This window comes from Diabrotica virgifera, chromosome 5, assembly GCF_917563875.1.
Source record: "Diabrotica virgifera virgifera chromosome 5, PGI_DIABVI_V3a".
Taxonomy (NCBI): Eukaryota; Metazoa; Arthropoda; class Insecta; order Coleoptera; family Chrysomelidae; genus Diabrotica; species Diabrotica virgifera.
In genome coordinates this window covers 2,563,883-2,578,936 of record NC_065447.1, presented here as the reverse complement: position 1 = coordinate 2,578,936, position 15,054 = coordinate 2,563,883, and the positions used below count along the sequence as shown (strand labels likewise).

The window sequence follows — 15,054 nt, the reverse complement described above, 5'->3', positions numbered from 1 at the left end:
TCTCTGGAAGATAAATAGGCGTACCAGTTTTCGTTTTTTTTTTAAATAGAAGCGTTCTGGAAATAAAAAAACTAATTACAAGGCGCCATTTTCAAAGAGCTTTAGCTCCCTTAGGAAGCATTTTGGGACTAGGTAAATTGAGTTAAATTGTCTTAATCTGAGGAATCTATGGTCTTCGTTTGCCAGGAGAGTTTCTGCTCGGCCTGTATATCTTGCATGATTTTATTCCATGATTTTCTCCTTCAATGAGCAAATTTTGACTTCCAGACCATACTCCTTATACTCCTCTATTAATTTTCACACTGTGTAGTTAATTTCTTAGATATTAATTTTTTACGATTGGCCTTCAGCCACTCTTCTCTTTTGTAAGATCTATATCTGCATTAAACCACCTGCTGTGATCTTCTTAGTTAACCAAATATGCCTTTAATTCATGAATTGAAAAAGACTGTAAATTGAAAAAGAATTGTAAAAGACCGGCAACAGGCGTATGTTTTCAAAAAATTGATAATGTCTAAAAATTCTTTATTAAAATCAGCTAAGTACTTTCGGCAATAACACATGCCATCATCAGAGCTTCGTCGTACAGGTTATGAATGCCTCAAAGAAAAGTAATTGTAGAAATATGTACAACATATTAAAAACTTTTAAAAAATTGGATACAGGGCTGGGCCACTGATGTAGGGTGAAAAACCCTTTTAAATATTAAAATCTTTCACATCTGATGTGATTACATTACAGTGGCTGTCACATGGTTACGAAAACAACTGTTACACTAGGATTTTCTAGCATAAATGCCAGTGTAACACTTGTAGTGTAATCACATCAGATTTGAAAGATTTTAAGATTTAAAAGGGTTTTTCACCCTAGATCAGAGGCTTAGCCCTGTATCCAATTAAAAAAAATTAATATGTTGAATTTCTACAATTAATCTATTGCCGAAAGTACTTAGCTGATTTTAATAAAGAATTTTTACACACTATCAAGCTTTTGAACTGAGTAGTGAGCTGTGGAAGAGTTTGCTATGGAACTCTAAGGACCTCATTGCCTTATTGATGTATGAATAGAAAAAAAAAAGTTGTGACTGGCTAATTGACATCCAAGTCTATACCATAAAACCAAAAAAAAAATCAATTTTTTGAAAACATACACCGTACACCCATAAATTTCTTAATATTTTGGAAAAAACGTTCACAAATTACTAATTATATAAACATTTCGCAGGGATCTATCCAGCGAAAGACAGTATTGTACAGTTCCGATCGAAGACCAAAACATTTCCCTAAACCTACTATTAGAATTCGCTTTGCAGAAAGCGACATTGAGCAGTGTACTCGACGTAGTTTTATTGTTACTAACCCTATGGAATAAGAAAACCCACATAACTGATAACAGATCGACTGAAGACGGGGCCAGCGCCCCTCTCTTGCCATTTATCAGGAGGCTCTCCGAAATCAAACCGTCTCAGACTATTTTCGGTAACAAAGATGAGAGTGATCAGTTGGAAAGTAGTTCGAAGATCTATTTGGATTTGCTTGAGTTGCCTGATGCCGAAGACTGCGAAATAGACTTAAGACAAGCTGCTGTGTGTATTATGGCTCATTTAGATAGGTTGGCAAGCTCCCATGTCCCGCCTTTATCATTTAATAAGGTAAGTGAGAACTGCATTACTTAAAAAACTCAATTTTTGATATAGTGGAGTCACTGAAGGTGGATATGAGCTATTACCTCCGATTTCGTTGAACCTCCATCGATTTTCATGAAAATTGGTGAGTAGTTATAGAATACATCAAGGAATAAAGGTGACATGATGCCAACTTGCGCTTTTATCCTGGGGGTGGATGCCACCTCTTCTCGGGGGTGAAAATTATTTTTATTAAAATAATACCATAAATCGATAGAGGGACAAATTATAAGTAAAATTTGTTATATAACGTTATTAAAATAAATCAAAGCTTTTTGAGTTATTAAACATCAAAGATTTTAATTTTTCGTGAGAAAAATCCATGTTTTTAACCGATTTTTCATAAATAACTCAAAAACTGTAAGTTTTTTGAAAAAAGTTATAACTACCAAAATTGAAACTAATTAAAAATGAAATAAACGAGTTACTAAAGAAACATTTTAGTTTTAATTTAAAGTGAGTTATAGGTAATTGAATGTATATTTTTTTCGGCAAATCCCCAAATCCAAATATTCAATCTGAAATAACGGGAAAATTATGTATTTTATAACATAAAGTATTAAACATTTGTCAAAGTACTTAAAAATATCTATCAAATGAGTTCCCGAACAAGTTGATTAGCGTTAAAATTTTATGCACCAAAAATTTTTCAAAATTTATCTTTTAAAAACTTTTCCAAAAAATGGTGTTGTTTTTTTTTAATACCTCCGTCAGCTTTTACGATATCAGCTTCGCCTAAAAACCATTTGAAAGCTAATTTCAAGGGATAATAAACCAAGTCAAATTTATCCTTTTAACCCTCTTACTTTTTTAAAATTAAAAGGTTAAATAGTCCCGATTACAAGGTTGACGCAGCAAAATTTAAGTTTTAAACGTTTCTATCTCGGTTATTTTTTACCCTAAAGAAATAGTAAAAACGATAGAGTATTAATAGAGAAAAAACCAAAATTTGGTTAAATATCATTTTTAACGTATATTTAGTATTTTTGGAGTTATTATCAAAAGAAAATTAAAATTACAATAATTTAAAAAATTCTGATTTTCTTAAATTATATCTTTTTTCAAAAATATGCATTCGAAACCAGTCAAAATTATTGAAATCATTAATTATGCTAATATAAAGAAATTATAGTAAGGATTACTACAAATTTTAATTTTTGTGGAAATGGCGTATGTTTTATTTTTCACTTTTTCCTAAAAAAATCGAAAGGGCTGTCTTATTTTCATCATAACTTGCTTAATTTTGATGCTATTAACTTCTCCTGGAGCTCATTTGATAGGTATTCCAAAGTACTTTGATAAGTGTATTACACGTACATTTTATAAAATGGATCGTTTTCCCGTTATTTAAGCTTGCATACTTAGATTTGAGTACTCGTCTAAACAAGCATACATTCAATTACCCCTAACTCACTTTCAATTAACATTAGTTTAGTATTTTAAGCTAGGAGTTTATTTCGTTTTTCATTAGCTTCAATTTTGGTAATTAGAACTTTTTTGTAAAAACTTATAGTTTTTGAGTTATTTATGAAAAATCGGTTAAAAACATGGATTTTTCTCACTACAAAAAAATTTTTTGATGTTTAATAACTCAAAAAGTTTTTATTTATTTTAATAACTTTATATAACAAATTTTGCTTAGAATTTGACCCTCTATAGATTTATGATATTATTTTTAATAATATAATTTTTACCCCCGAGAAGGGGTGGAATCGACCCCCAGGATAAAAGCGCAAGTTGGCGTTATGTCACCTTTGTTCCTTGAGGTATTCTCTAACTACTCACCAATTTTCATGAAAATCAATGGAGGTTCAACGAAATCGGAGGCGAAAACCTTCAGTGACTGCACTAATAATTGTAAAGTCTATCTCAAAATATATCTATTCAGTTTATACCTCTTTAAACAATTCATTTATTGGTTATGAAAGGGCCTTTAATCGAGTACAGCATCACAAATTAATTAAAATATTAAAGGATAAAGGAGTTGATAGTCAACGCATACAAATCAGAAAATTTATACATGCATCAAACAGCGACAGATTGCATGAATGGAAAATCAATAGAAATATGTAAAATACAAAGAGGTGTCAGACAGGGTTGTATACTGTCCCCACTGTTGTTCAATTTATGTTCAGATAGAATATTTATAGAAGCGCTGCACAATTTGGAATGGGGCCGTGAAAGTTAATGGAATTCTGTTAAATACAATCAGATATGCAGACGATACAGTTATTTTAGATACAGATAAAGAGATAAATTGTAGAATCGAGATAGCCCACACAACATTTTTAAAAATGTGGCCATTTTTATGTAATTATAATTTGCAACTTCAACTTCGAAAGCGCTTGATTAAATGTTACATTTGGTCAGTCCTCTTATACGGTGTCGAAGCATGGACATTAAAAAGATATCCATCCTTAATCGTTTGGAGGCCTTCGAAATGTGGCTGGCTGCACAGAGGTACACTAAAAATACCATAGACGGCTATGCTGACAAATGTGGCAGTCCTTAAGAGAGCAAATGCTACTCGCGAGCTGCTTGATAACATCAAACGTTGAAAGATGGCCTATTTTGGAAACGTAGTAAGGGGAAACCGATATAATATTCTTCAACTTATAATGATAAGTAAAATCGAAGGTCGCAGAGGAATTTGTAGAAAAAATGCCTATTGGTTGAAGAATATTAGGGAGTGGGCAGGAATAAAGAAAGCAAAACAGCTATTTAGAATAGCTCGAGACAGAGACAGTTTCGCCATGTTAATCGCCAACGTCATGGGGACTTGATAGGACACGTTAAGAAGAATAAATAATTTATCTGACCCAACAAATGGTTTGTTGCTCATATTTTTGAGATGAAGATGTGGTCAATTTGATTGGCTTGTTGGTCCCTGTTATTTTCCATGTTCCTTTATGGATATCTTTCCTCTGTAAGTTACTACTGACAACTACATAATTATTTTCCGCTGCCAATTGTGCAGCCCAAAGTCCATTTTGACTGATTTCAGTATGCAAACTATGTTTTCCAAATATAGGTGCATATATATATATATATATATATATATATATATATATATATATATATATATATATATCAAACAAATGAAATAGAGAATGTGGAAAAATCCCCTTACGAATAACTCACACATCCACTATTTCTTACGAGTGGTCGTTAAACCAGTACCTGTGGATCTTTTGATCACTGAGTGTGTTTCAAAGATCTACATCTTTTGTTTTTTCATATATATATATATATATATATATATATATATATATATATATATATATATATATATATATATATATATATATACATTAACCATTGTCAGGTTATACAGTTTACCTGTGATTCTTATGGTGCAAATTCTGTCTGATATTGGTGTAAATGCGATACACACACCTTGTCAGATTTCGTTTCTGGAGTAGTATAAAAATCTCTCCCTAAGTGTTCCATCTGATTTCCTCCAGTGCCAATATACAGGGTGTCCCGAAAAGATTGGTCATCAATTATACCACACATTCTGGGGTCAAAAATAGTTCGATTGAACCTAACTTACCTTAGTACAAATATGCTCATAAAAAAAGTTACAGCCCTTTGAAGTTACAAAATGAAAATCGATTTTTTTCAATATATCGAAAACTATTAGAGATTTTTTATTGAAAATGGACATGTATCATTCTCATGGCAGGAACATCTTAAAACAAAATTATAGTGAAATTTGTCCACCCCATAAAAAATTAATGGGGATTTTGTTCCCTTAAACCTCCCCAAACTTTTGTGTACGTTCCAATTAATTCATTATTGTGGTACCATTAGTTAAACACAATGTTTTTAAAACTTTTTTGCCTCTTAGTATTTTTTCGATAAGTCAGTTTTTATCGAGAGGCGGCTTCTTTTTCATTATATTTACGTAAAAATTGTATGGGGGTTTTGATCCTTTAAACCCCCCAAATGTTTGTCTACGTTCCAATTAAACTATTATTGTGGTACCATTAGTTAAACACAGTGTTTTTAAAACTTTTGCCTCTTAGTCTTTTTTCCATGTCATCTTTTATCGAGATGTAGCTTCTTTTTCAAAATATACCTAAAAATGTAAATTATAAATAAATTATCAGATTATTAACGGGTAATCGTACTTAAGCATATACAAATATGTGGTGGATTCGAAAAATATTCAAAATATCTCGATAAACAGTGGCTTATCGAAAAAGTAATAAGAGGCAAAAAAGTTTTAAAAACATTGTGTTTAACTAATGGTACCACAATAATAAATTAATTGGAACGTACAGAAAAGTTTGGGGGGGCTTAAGGGAACAAAACCCCCATAAAATTTTTATGAGGTGCACAAATTTTACTTAATTTTTTTTTAATGTTGCTGCCATAAAAATGCCACATGTCCATTTTCAGTAAAAAATCTCTGAGACTTTTCGATATATGAAAAAATATCCATTTTCATTTTGTAACTTCAAAGGGCTGTAACTTTCTTTGTGTGCACTATTGTATGTAGGTAAGTGAGGTTCAGTCAACTTATTTTTTACCTCAGAATCTGTGGTATAATTTATGACCAATCTTTTCGGGACACCCTGTATAACTTATAAAAACTGATGTATAAAACCTCACCAAAAGTTTTTAGTTTTATTTACTAAAAGAAAAACCCAAGACTATATACTTAAAGGCAGACTTTACCTTATTATACTTCTTCCAATAATAATCTCAGGACGTAAGAACATTCCGATATTGAATAAACTTGATGGCAATTGCCACTCAGTGGCGTACATGTATTTTGTGTACAAATTTTAAGGTTACAAAATAAAGTTGACATTCTTTCGAACATAGGGGAAATGCAAAGCCTTGGAATATGTGTTTCGGTTTCTTTTCGGTTCTCTAAACTTTTTTAAATATGTACAGTAATATACATATTATACCACATGTTGGAGCCAAATATTGGCTCCGTGCGTCTCCCCTCTAATTACAGTCACGTGACACGCTGTCAGATTTTGTCAGGACGTTTTAACATTGAGTCTTATGGGATTATTTTTTTAAACTTAAATATTTTATTTTGTAGTGATAATAACCGAATACAATTGTTAGAATTCATTAGTTATTAATTTATACTGTAATTTATAGTGCAACAAAAATATTTTCTTTTTCGTTAATAAAGACTTATTGACATAAACTGCGATAGTGAGGTTATGTATACAAAATCAAACTGATAATCAATATTGGAAAGTGAAGAATTTATATCAGATTAAGTGCGTTTTTATTTTCTATTTATATTAATACATAATATCACTAGCGGGACACGGCATTTTTTTAAATATCTCATTTAAACATACACAAAGTGTCCTTATAAAATTTCAAAAAACCGACACCATGAGCAGGTCGGTCGATTTGGCTTTGACACTTTGTTAACGCTCGGAGCGAATAGGCCCCACGTTGAGCGCCAAATATATATAGCATGATATTAGGTAATCTCATGGATTTTGGGGTTTTTTACAAGAAAACTGGTGATGGATAAACTATGGGCATTCGTATATGGTTAAAGTACAAAAATCTTAAAAAGTCCACTAACATTATACTGTTCTTGTACGGTATCTTGGTTAGGAAATTTAAAAAAATATATCTGACAACGTTAAGCTGAATGCCGGGTTTGTTTGAGGTGATTTAGCAATGTTTTATGTCGTTAGATTCAGGTTGCAAAAAGTATAGATATAATGTAACCATACTTTTTTAGTCATCCTATTATTTCAACGGCCAAAGAGTATGGGGATGGGGCTGGCTTTCTTGGGCGATCGGAACAGGACCGCAAAGCTGCGAGGCCATCGCGGATCTGACAATCAAGCAACTGTGTTGTTCCGACAGAGGTATTTTGATACTCAGCTGTTCCGGCAAAGTGTATTTTATGTATTTCACCTCCGAAACGCAATGTCCTCAAGTCATAGAAGGTAAATATTTACTGAACAGTATTCAGTGATTGGATTTAATCTTCAACGCTTTTTTCAGGTTTAAAAGATATAGAAATTACGAAAATAGCTTCTCACACGGAAGGCAAGCATTTTATGGCACTGACGAAGAAGTCGGAGGTGTATTCGTGGGGCAATGGAGATGGCGGGCGTTTGGGTAAGTCGATTTTATATCAGCACCTTTCTCAAAACCTTTATATTGTCGTTTTCTTTGCAGGTCATGGTGATACTACTTTTAGAGAAGAACCCACTGTAATACAAGCTCTGTTAGAGAAAGATATAGTTGAGATCGAATGTGGCGCCACCTACAGGTAATTTTATCGACTTTAATTCATTCGAACAATTTTTGTTAATATTCGTTACAGAAATATTTTAAATATTCTTCGTAAGCAATTGAAAAAAATCTTACTGATTGAAAATATCCCGGAATGTGAAATATTTGCTAAAGTTTTTTTTGTTGAAGTAATGAAAGTAGCTGATACATATCTGCGAAAAAGTGAAAAAAACAAATTTTTGAGATTTCAACCCTATTAAAGGAGTTCTTCAAGTATCTAGAATTCATTTCTATTCATTTTGCGTACATTATAACCGAGATCTAAAATTCAAGAGGTCCAGCACCGTACTAGGGCTTAATGACAAACTAACTTATTGACAAGTAACTTATAACGAATGAAGATATGTTAGCACCAGAGTAACTTTTAACTGATTGGCATCCATTACGGAATCTCTTGTTCACCATTATGTAATCAATTTGATTCCGTATTACGTTTCCTGATTCCGTATTACGTTACTCTTGCGGAGAGACCCATTATACAAGCGTCTTGGTGGTAGTTTCTACCACCTTATATCTTCTTTTTTAAGTCGTTTAAGTGAATTGCTGTTGATACACCTTGTATAATTATTATCATGACTGATTGATATCTTTTTATTGTGCAGTGCCGCCATATCCGCCAACGGTTCCCTTTACACCTGGGGCAAAGGTTATTATGGAAGACTAGGTCATGGCACCTGTGAAGACTGTTTAGTACCGACCCTAGTAGCTGGATTATCTGGCCAACATGTCGCTAAGGTAGCATGCGGTTCTGGGGACGCTCACACTCTTTGTGTAACCAGTCAAGGTATGATCAATCGCTTTCAAATAACTTAGAAACGATTTTTTATTGTTCTATCGTTGTTTCAGGTAAAGTCTACAGTTGGGGGGATGGCGACTATGGAAAATTAGGCAGGGGAGGCTCGGAAAGTTCTAAAATACCTAGGTTAATAGAAAAATTGCAGGACGTCGAGATAACAGACGTCTATTGTGGAGCTCATTTCAGCGTAGCTTTGTCTAATGAAGGAAAACTTTATACTTGGGGAAAGGTAAATCTTATTTTGATTTTTCTTATTATGAGTACTGTTTACTGCTGAATTTGAGCTATGTTTACTGCTGATCTGAAAAGCTGGTTAGATGAGCAATTAAACCACTCTCTGAGATTTTGCAACCATTTCCCTACATGATATTCTGCAGAAGCTGGTATTTTGTACCTCTCACGTGGCCAATAACAGCCAAACTTTCAGCTCTGCTCTGTTTTCTTACGTTAATCATCTAATCATATCTTCATCTTTTTATTTAAGTGCCATCTGCCAATCGGAGATTGGATATCACCATCACTATCTGTACTCTGTCTACAGCTGCTCTGAAGAGTTATATAGAACTGCATTTAAACCAGTCCCTTAAGTTCTTCAACCATGACAATCAACTTCTTTCTATACTACTTCCTCCTCTTATCTTTCCCTGTATTATCAGTCTTACCATTTTATATCGCTGTCCCCTCATTACGTGTACATATATTGTAACTTTCTTATTATTTATATTGTGTTTATTATTTCGTATTATTTGCCCATTTCTCGCAATATTTCCGTCATGCTATTCTAAGCATCCTATTATAACACCACATTTCAAATAACGATAGCTTATTTATTATGTGTTCTTGCTTCAATGTGCAGCTTTCAATATTACACTATCGAAAATACGTAGCATCTCAGAGCTCATACTCTCAGTTCTAATCTAAATCTTTGTCGCAGAGAATTGTTTTCAACAAACGCATTTCTTGCTATCCTGCTATCCTGGCCTTTATTTCTGCTTTATTTTTAGCCCATATTTTTCACAGACACTGTTTTTGTTTAGTAGTAATCGGAGTTATTCAGCAGAGTTGCCTAATTCTTCCCCTGATTTCAATTTCTCGACATCTATTTCAATTTGTGCTTTTTGATTCCAGTAAAGGTTTGTTATTACATATTCGTAAGTCCCTTTTGTCTAAGTTTTTTGTCTTTAGAATTTGGACTATTATCTTATAATAAGTTGATAAATGGTTTTCAAGATTTTCATACCTACAATTTTCATTATAATTCTCAAATAAAAAAGAATCATTGAAATTCGCAAATATTCTTGTTTATATTCTTACTCGGAGAGACACTTAAGTGTTTTTCTCCAAAGTTTGTGATAAAATTCGAAGGTTTATAAAAAATCTCTTTTGGATAAACGTAAGAAGCAAAGTAAAACCTTATAGAGTATGGGAAAGCCAGTTTTCTTTGTCAGGCCAAGTAGTTATCGAACAACCATGATAAGGCACTGCGAAAAATACTGCAGAGTTAAAAGCAAATGTTCTTTTGTTGCCTATCACCTCTTGTAACATAATGACCTAATTGTTACCTATTGACCCACTTACCACATGTGGGAGTCATATGTTGCCCTAGGGCCGTATCGAGGGGAATTATATCCATCCTTTGGATTTTGCCATGTTTGCATTTATATGAGACTTTTAGTCTGTTTTTGAAAGGTTTTGACTTTTGTATTTTTTTGGTTGTTTGGTTCTTGTAACACTGATGATGCTCTTGTTACAGAGTGAAAACGTTTTGTTTCTATGTTTGTAGCCCTATAGGGGCTTTTTAAACTAATATACCTTTTACCAAGACAAAATTTTTTTATTAAATTTTACTTGCAATTAATGGTATACAGTCACCTACAGGAAATTCTTCCTTGTCGATTTTTAAATGTTCTTTTATTAATACATATATTGTTTCTTTAGGGTGAGGGTTGGAGGTTAGGCCATCCCAACGAAGACCACATACGCATCCCGGAACCAGTCGAAATCCTGCAAGACAAACGCGTCGTCTCTATCAGTTTGGGCACTGCTCACATTCTGGCTTTAACAGACGCGGGAGAGATATACGGTTGGGGTAAAAACGAAAACAAACAACTATTTGAAACGCCAGATATCTACGTCCAACAACCCAAGATGATCGAGTCACTGAAAGGACAAAGGATCGTGGGGATATCTTGCGGGCCTTCTCAGAGTTTCTGTTGGACGGACGTCAATTCATTTGTGCCTAAGACTTCGCTTCCATTTGTTATAGACCTCTCAGAACAGACTTTCAAGTAAGTAAAGTGTTTATATTAAGTACAATTATTATTAAGAGCGTCGGCGTAAATTTCGGGCCAATGCTTTTTAAATGCATTCATTTTTTCAAATTCTGAAAAAACTAATAAAAAATTTTGAAAAATTTAAACGCAGAATGAAAGATTACATTATTACCGAGAGCCGAAAGTCCATTAGAATAACCAAAAAGTTTCTTCTGAATGAGATATTTGAAATTAAAAATCACACTAAATTTTCTCTTTTTTCACCCCTTTAACTTATAAAAATAAACATAGAAATTTTCAGGTACTTTCGGCCCTCGGTAATAATGCAATCTTTCATTCTGCGTTTAAATTTTTCAAAAATATTCATTAGTTTTCTCAGGATCCAAAAAAAGTGAAAGCATTTAAAAGACAATGACTCCAAATTTTGCGCCTGTTTTGTATACATTATTTTGACATTTTATATGGTATTCCTTATAAAAATATTAATTTTTTTTTCGGAAATTTATGTGTCTTTAGAAAGAAATAAGAAAAATAGAAAGAAATCTTTCGTTTTAAAGGGACCTTTTAAAGGTTAGCAAGTTGACAGGATTTGAACTAATTTATCTGTTAATGTCCAACCATTTTTAATTGAAGGCGACTCATCTACAAATTGAACTGAGAACTATCGGCAACAATGTTAAATTTTAAAACCGGGGCGGGGGGGAATTTATACCGGGGGCATTTTTATTGGGTATGCCGCCTTGCCAATGTGCACAAGGGAAAAAGTAAGATGATTTCATAAAATTTGCCTCGGTAACAATATACCTCCGGTCTATGGGTCATATTTACGAGCGGCTAAGTTGAACAAATTCCTTGAATACTGTGAATCATTGGTAACCTTATCAATACTTCGCTGGTCTATATATTTACGTCCAAGGAAGGGTGAGAATCTAAGAAATATTTTACTCGTCAACAGGTGTCCTTATCTGCATAGACGTAGACGTGGTGTGTTTTTTCTTGTGACATGGGAACAAGCCACAATTTAAGTTTTAAATTAAATTTATTTGACGTTTCAATTTCCAACTTGGAAATCATTATCAAAATACAAAACTTTAATAATTTAATCAAATTTTGTTTTTGTTGCTCGGAAAAAAATTCTTCTCTAATAATGTAATTTTATCTCACTCATTCATATTGACAATTCAGACATAATATATTATATGTAAATTTTAAAGTAGATTTATTTATTAAATCTTAATCTTCGATTCATTGTCTTCACTCTTGTTCGTATTCTCGCTGTCTTTTCTTTTGTTTACTTGATTAAAAAAATTCCACCATGTTTTTATTTTTAATAGGCGTGTAAATTGGAAATATTTTCTGATGTTTTTAAAACTTTGGAGCAAAAATTGCAGCGAGTTTGTTCTTAGTTCATTAAAATGAAACCAAACATTGCTTTTTGGTGGTGCCATTTGCCATTATTCTTTCACGTTTTAATATCTGCAAAATAATATTCATGCGGTTCCCAAAGATCAAGGATAGTAAATGAAACTCAATACTTATTATAAACAGACATCATAATGACAATTTGAAGTGAAAACTGACCTTGAAATACTGTATAGGTACTCTCTATTAATAAAATTTTACTTTATTTACTATTTTACTTCGAAAATAAGCCACACTTTAAGTTGAAAATTCAATTTATTTGACGTTTTGACTTCCACTTCGGAAATCGTTATCAAAATACAAAATATTAATAGGTACCTATCACTTTCAGAAGTGGAAGTCGAAACGTCAAATGAATTGTTTTTCCAACTTAAATTGTGGCTTATTTTCCAAGTAAAATAGTGTATAATCATTAATATAACTAATATTGGATACAGTATGGTGCAAATGTTTGGAATAAATTCGTTCTTTCGTAAACCAGCGACATTCACGATAAATCCTGAGACAGGCCAATTTTTATTTTTGAATTATGATTTTTAGACATATATATCATACTAGTGACATCATCCATTTGAGCGTGATGACGTAATCGGTGAACTTTTTAAATGAGAATGGGAGTCGTGTACAACTCATTTGAAGGGTTATTCAATTATCTATTCAGTAATATAAACATTGATATAATTACTCATACAGTGTGTCTAAGAAAAATTATTTTGTATTAAATTAATCGACACAAAAAGAAGTTCCACCATGTTTTTATTTTTAATAGGCGTGTAAATTGGAAATATTTTCAATGGGAGAATGGGAGTCGTGTACAACTCATTTGAAGGGTTATTCAATTATCTATTCAGTAATATAAACATTGATATAATTACTCATACAGTGTGTCTAAGAAAAATTATTTTGTATTAAATTAATCGACACAAAAAGAAGAATGTGTGTAATTTATTTAATTCAAAATACATTCTAATGCTTTCAGAAAATAGAAAAAATGTTGTTTATTTCACAAATAGACATTGTTTTTCGCTTAAATTAAATAATGTTTAAACTGTCAAGGGACAGATGGCTGGCAGCTCGATCATTAAAATTAAGCGAAAAGCAATGTTTATTTATCAAAAACCATTTTTTTTTCTGTCTTCTGACAGCAATAGAATGTATTTTAAATTAAATAAATTACATGCATTCCTCTTTTTTGAGTCAATTTAATTCAAAAAAATTTTTCTTAAATACCCTGTATAAATAATTATGTTAATGTTTATATTGCTGAATAGAGAACTGAATAACCTTTCAAGTAACTGTCACACGACCCCTATTGTCATTTAAAAAAAAATGATCGATCATGTCATCACGCCAAATGGATGACATCACTAGTACGATATATGTCTCAAAAATCATAATTTAAAAGTAAAAATCGACCTGTTTCAAAACCTGTAAGTGGGTGGCTTACGAAATAACGAATTTATTCCAAACATGCATCATACTGTATGTAATTGCATAAGATGCCACAAAGAAATAGATTCAGAAGAATATTTACTTTATTTTGTTAGAAAACTAGAAAATACCTGTCAAAACACACATGATAATTTAATAATTACATAGATCTTAGATTTAACTTTTACGTAATTACTTACCTGTCTATATAAATAATAAATAATTAAAATATTATTTTGGTACGCCACTGCAAAGTTGACAAGAGAACTATTGGTGACCCGTTTTAAGTGCGATGTTGCCAATGAAACACCTTCAATTAAAAATAGTTGCACATGACTAACAATAGATGGAGTCATATTTAAAATTTTGACATGTCTTTTCATTGAGGGCATTTTGAGGGCTGATTGATATCTTTTCACACAGATAAAGCTTATAATTATAGCTAAATGAAAATATATACATATGATGATTATGAAAACATAAGATGATTAAACAGAGAAAATGAATTAAATAGAAGGAAAATTGGAAATGTGGATTCATAGACGGATGCTGAAGATATCTTGGCCAACAAGAAGAACTAATGAGCAAGTACTAAGGAGAGTCAACAAAGATAAAGAACTGCCAAGGACTGTTAAACACCTGAAAATGTCTTATCTGGGATATATAGTGAGGGTAAATCGATATAAAATACTATTACAACTGATCCTTAAACGTAAAATAGAAGAAGAATTGTAGGAAGAAAACACGTGTTTGGTTAAAAAACATTCGTGAATGGACTCAGGACAATTATTCCATGTTGCAGAAAATCGAGAAGCCTTGGCAGTGGTGATCGCCAACGTCAGATAATTCTGATGTAGCACGTGAAGAAGAATAAGAAGGAGAATAGCAAAAACATGAAAACTGAATAAAAAGCGGAACGATTTAAAAGAAAATATTGGTTCATTAATAATCTTCATTGTCATTTTTTTTAATTCATTATTTTTCTAGATTGCTTGATCAGATTCTGGAACTGGTAGTAGTCCATAATCCCTCTACACAGGATAAGGAATGCCTCGCGATTTCAACTTTAAAGTTATTACAACTTCAAGTAAGCTTTTTATATGTATACATCGTTAATTTATTTTATCGCCAACAGTCACTAAAGTCATTCATTA

The 15,054-nt window shown here is 32.2% G+C and overlaps 1 protein-coding gene across 1 annotated transcript in view; it reads left to right on the top strand.

Moving 5' to 3' along the window:
- The window catches only part of LOC114333943 (E3 ubiquitin-protein ligase HERC2), a 127,675-nt gene that overhangs the window by 5,582 nt on the left and 107,039 nt on the right, over positions 1–15,054 (top strand). The window contains exons 6-13 of the mRNA XM_050652219.1: positions 1,225–1,651; positions 7,416–7,626; positions 7,685–7,801; positions 7,862–7,955; positions 8,581–8,762; positions 8,825–9,003; positions 10,713–11,062; positions 14,888–14,987. Coding sequence (XP_050508176.1) covers positions 1,225–1,651; positions 7,416–7,626; positions 7,685–7,801; positions 7,862–7,955; positions 8,581–8,762; positions 8,825–9,003; positions 10,713–11,062; positions 14,888–14,987 — 1,660 coding nt within the window. The remainder of the gene's footprint in view (positions 1–1,224; positions 1,652–7,415; positions 7,627–7,684; positions 7,802–7,861; positions 7,956–8,580; positions 8,763–8,824; positions 9,004–10,712; positions 11,063–14,887; positions 14,988–15,054) is intronic.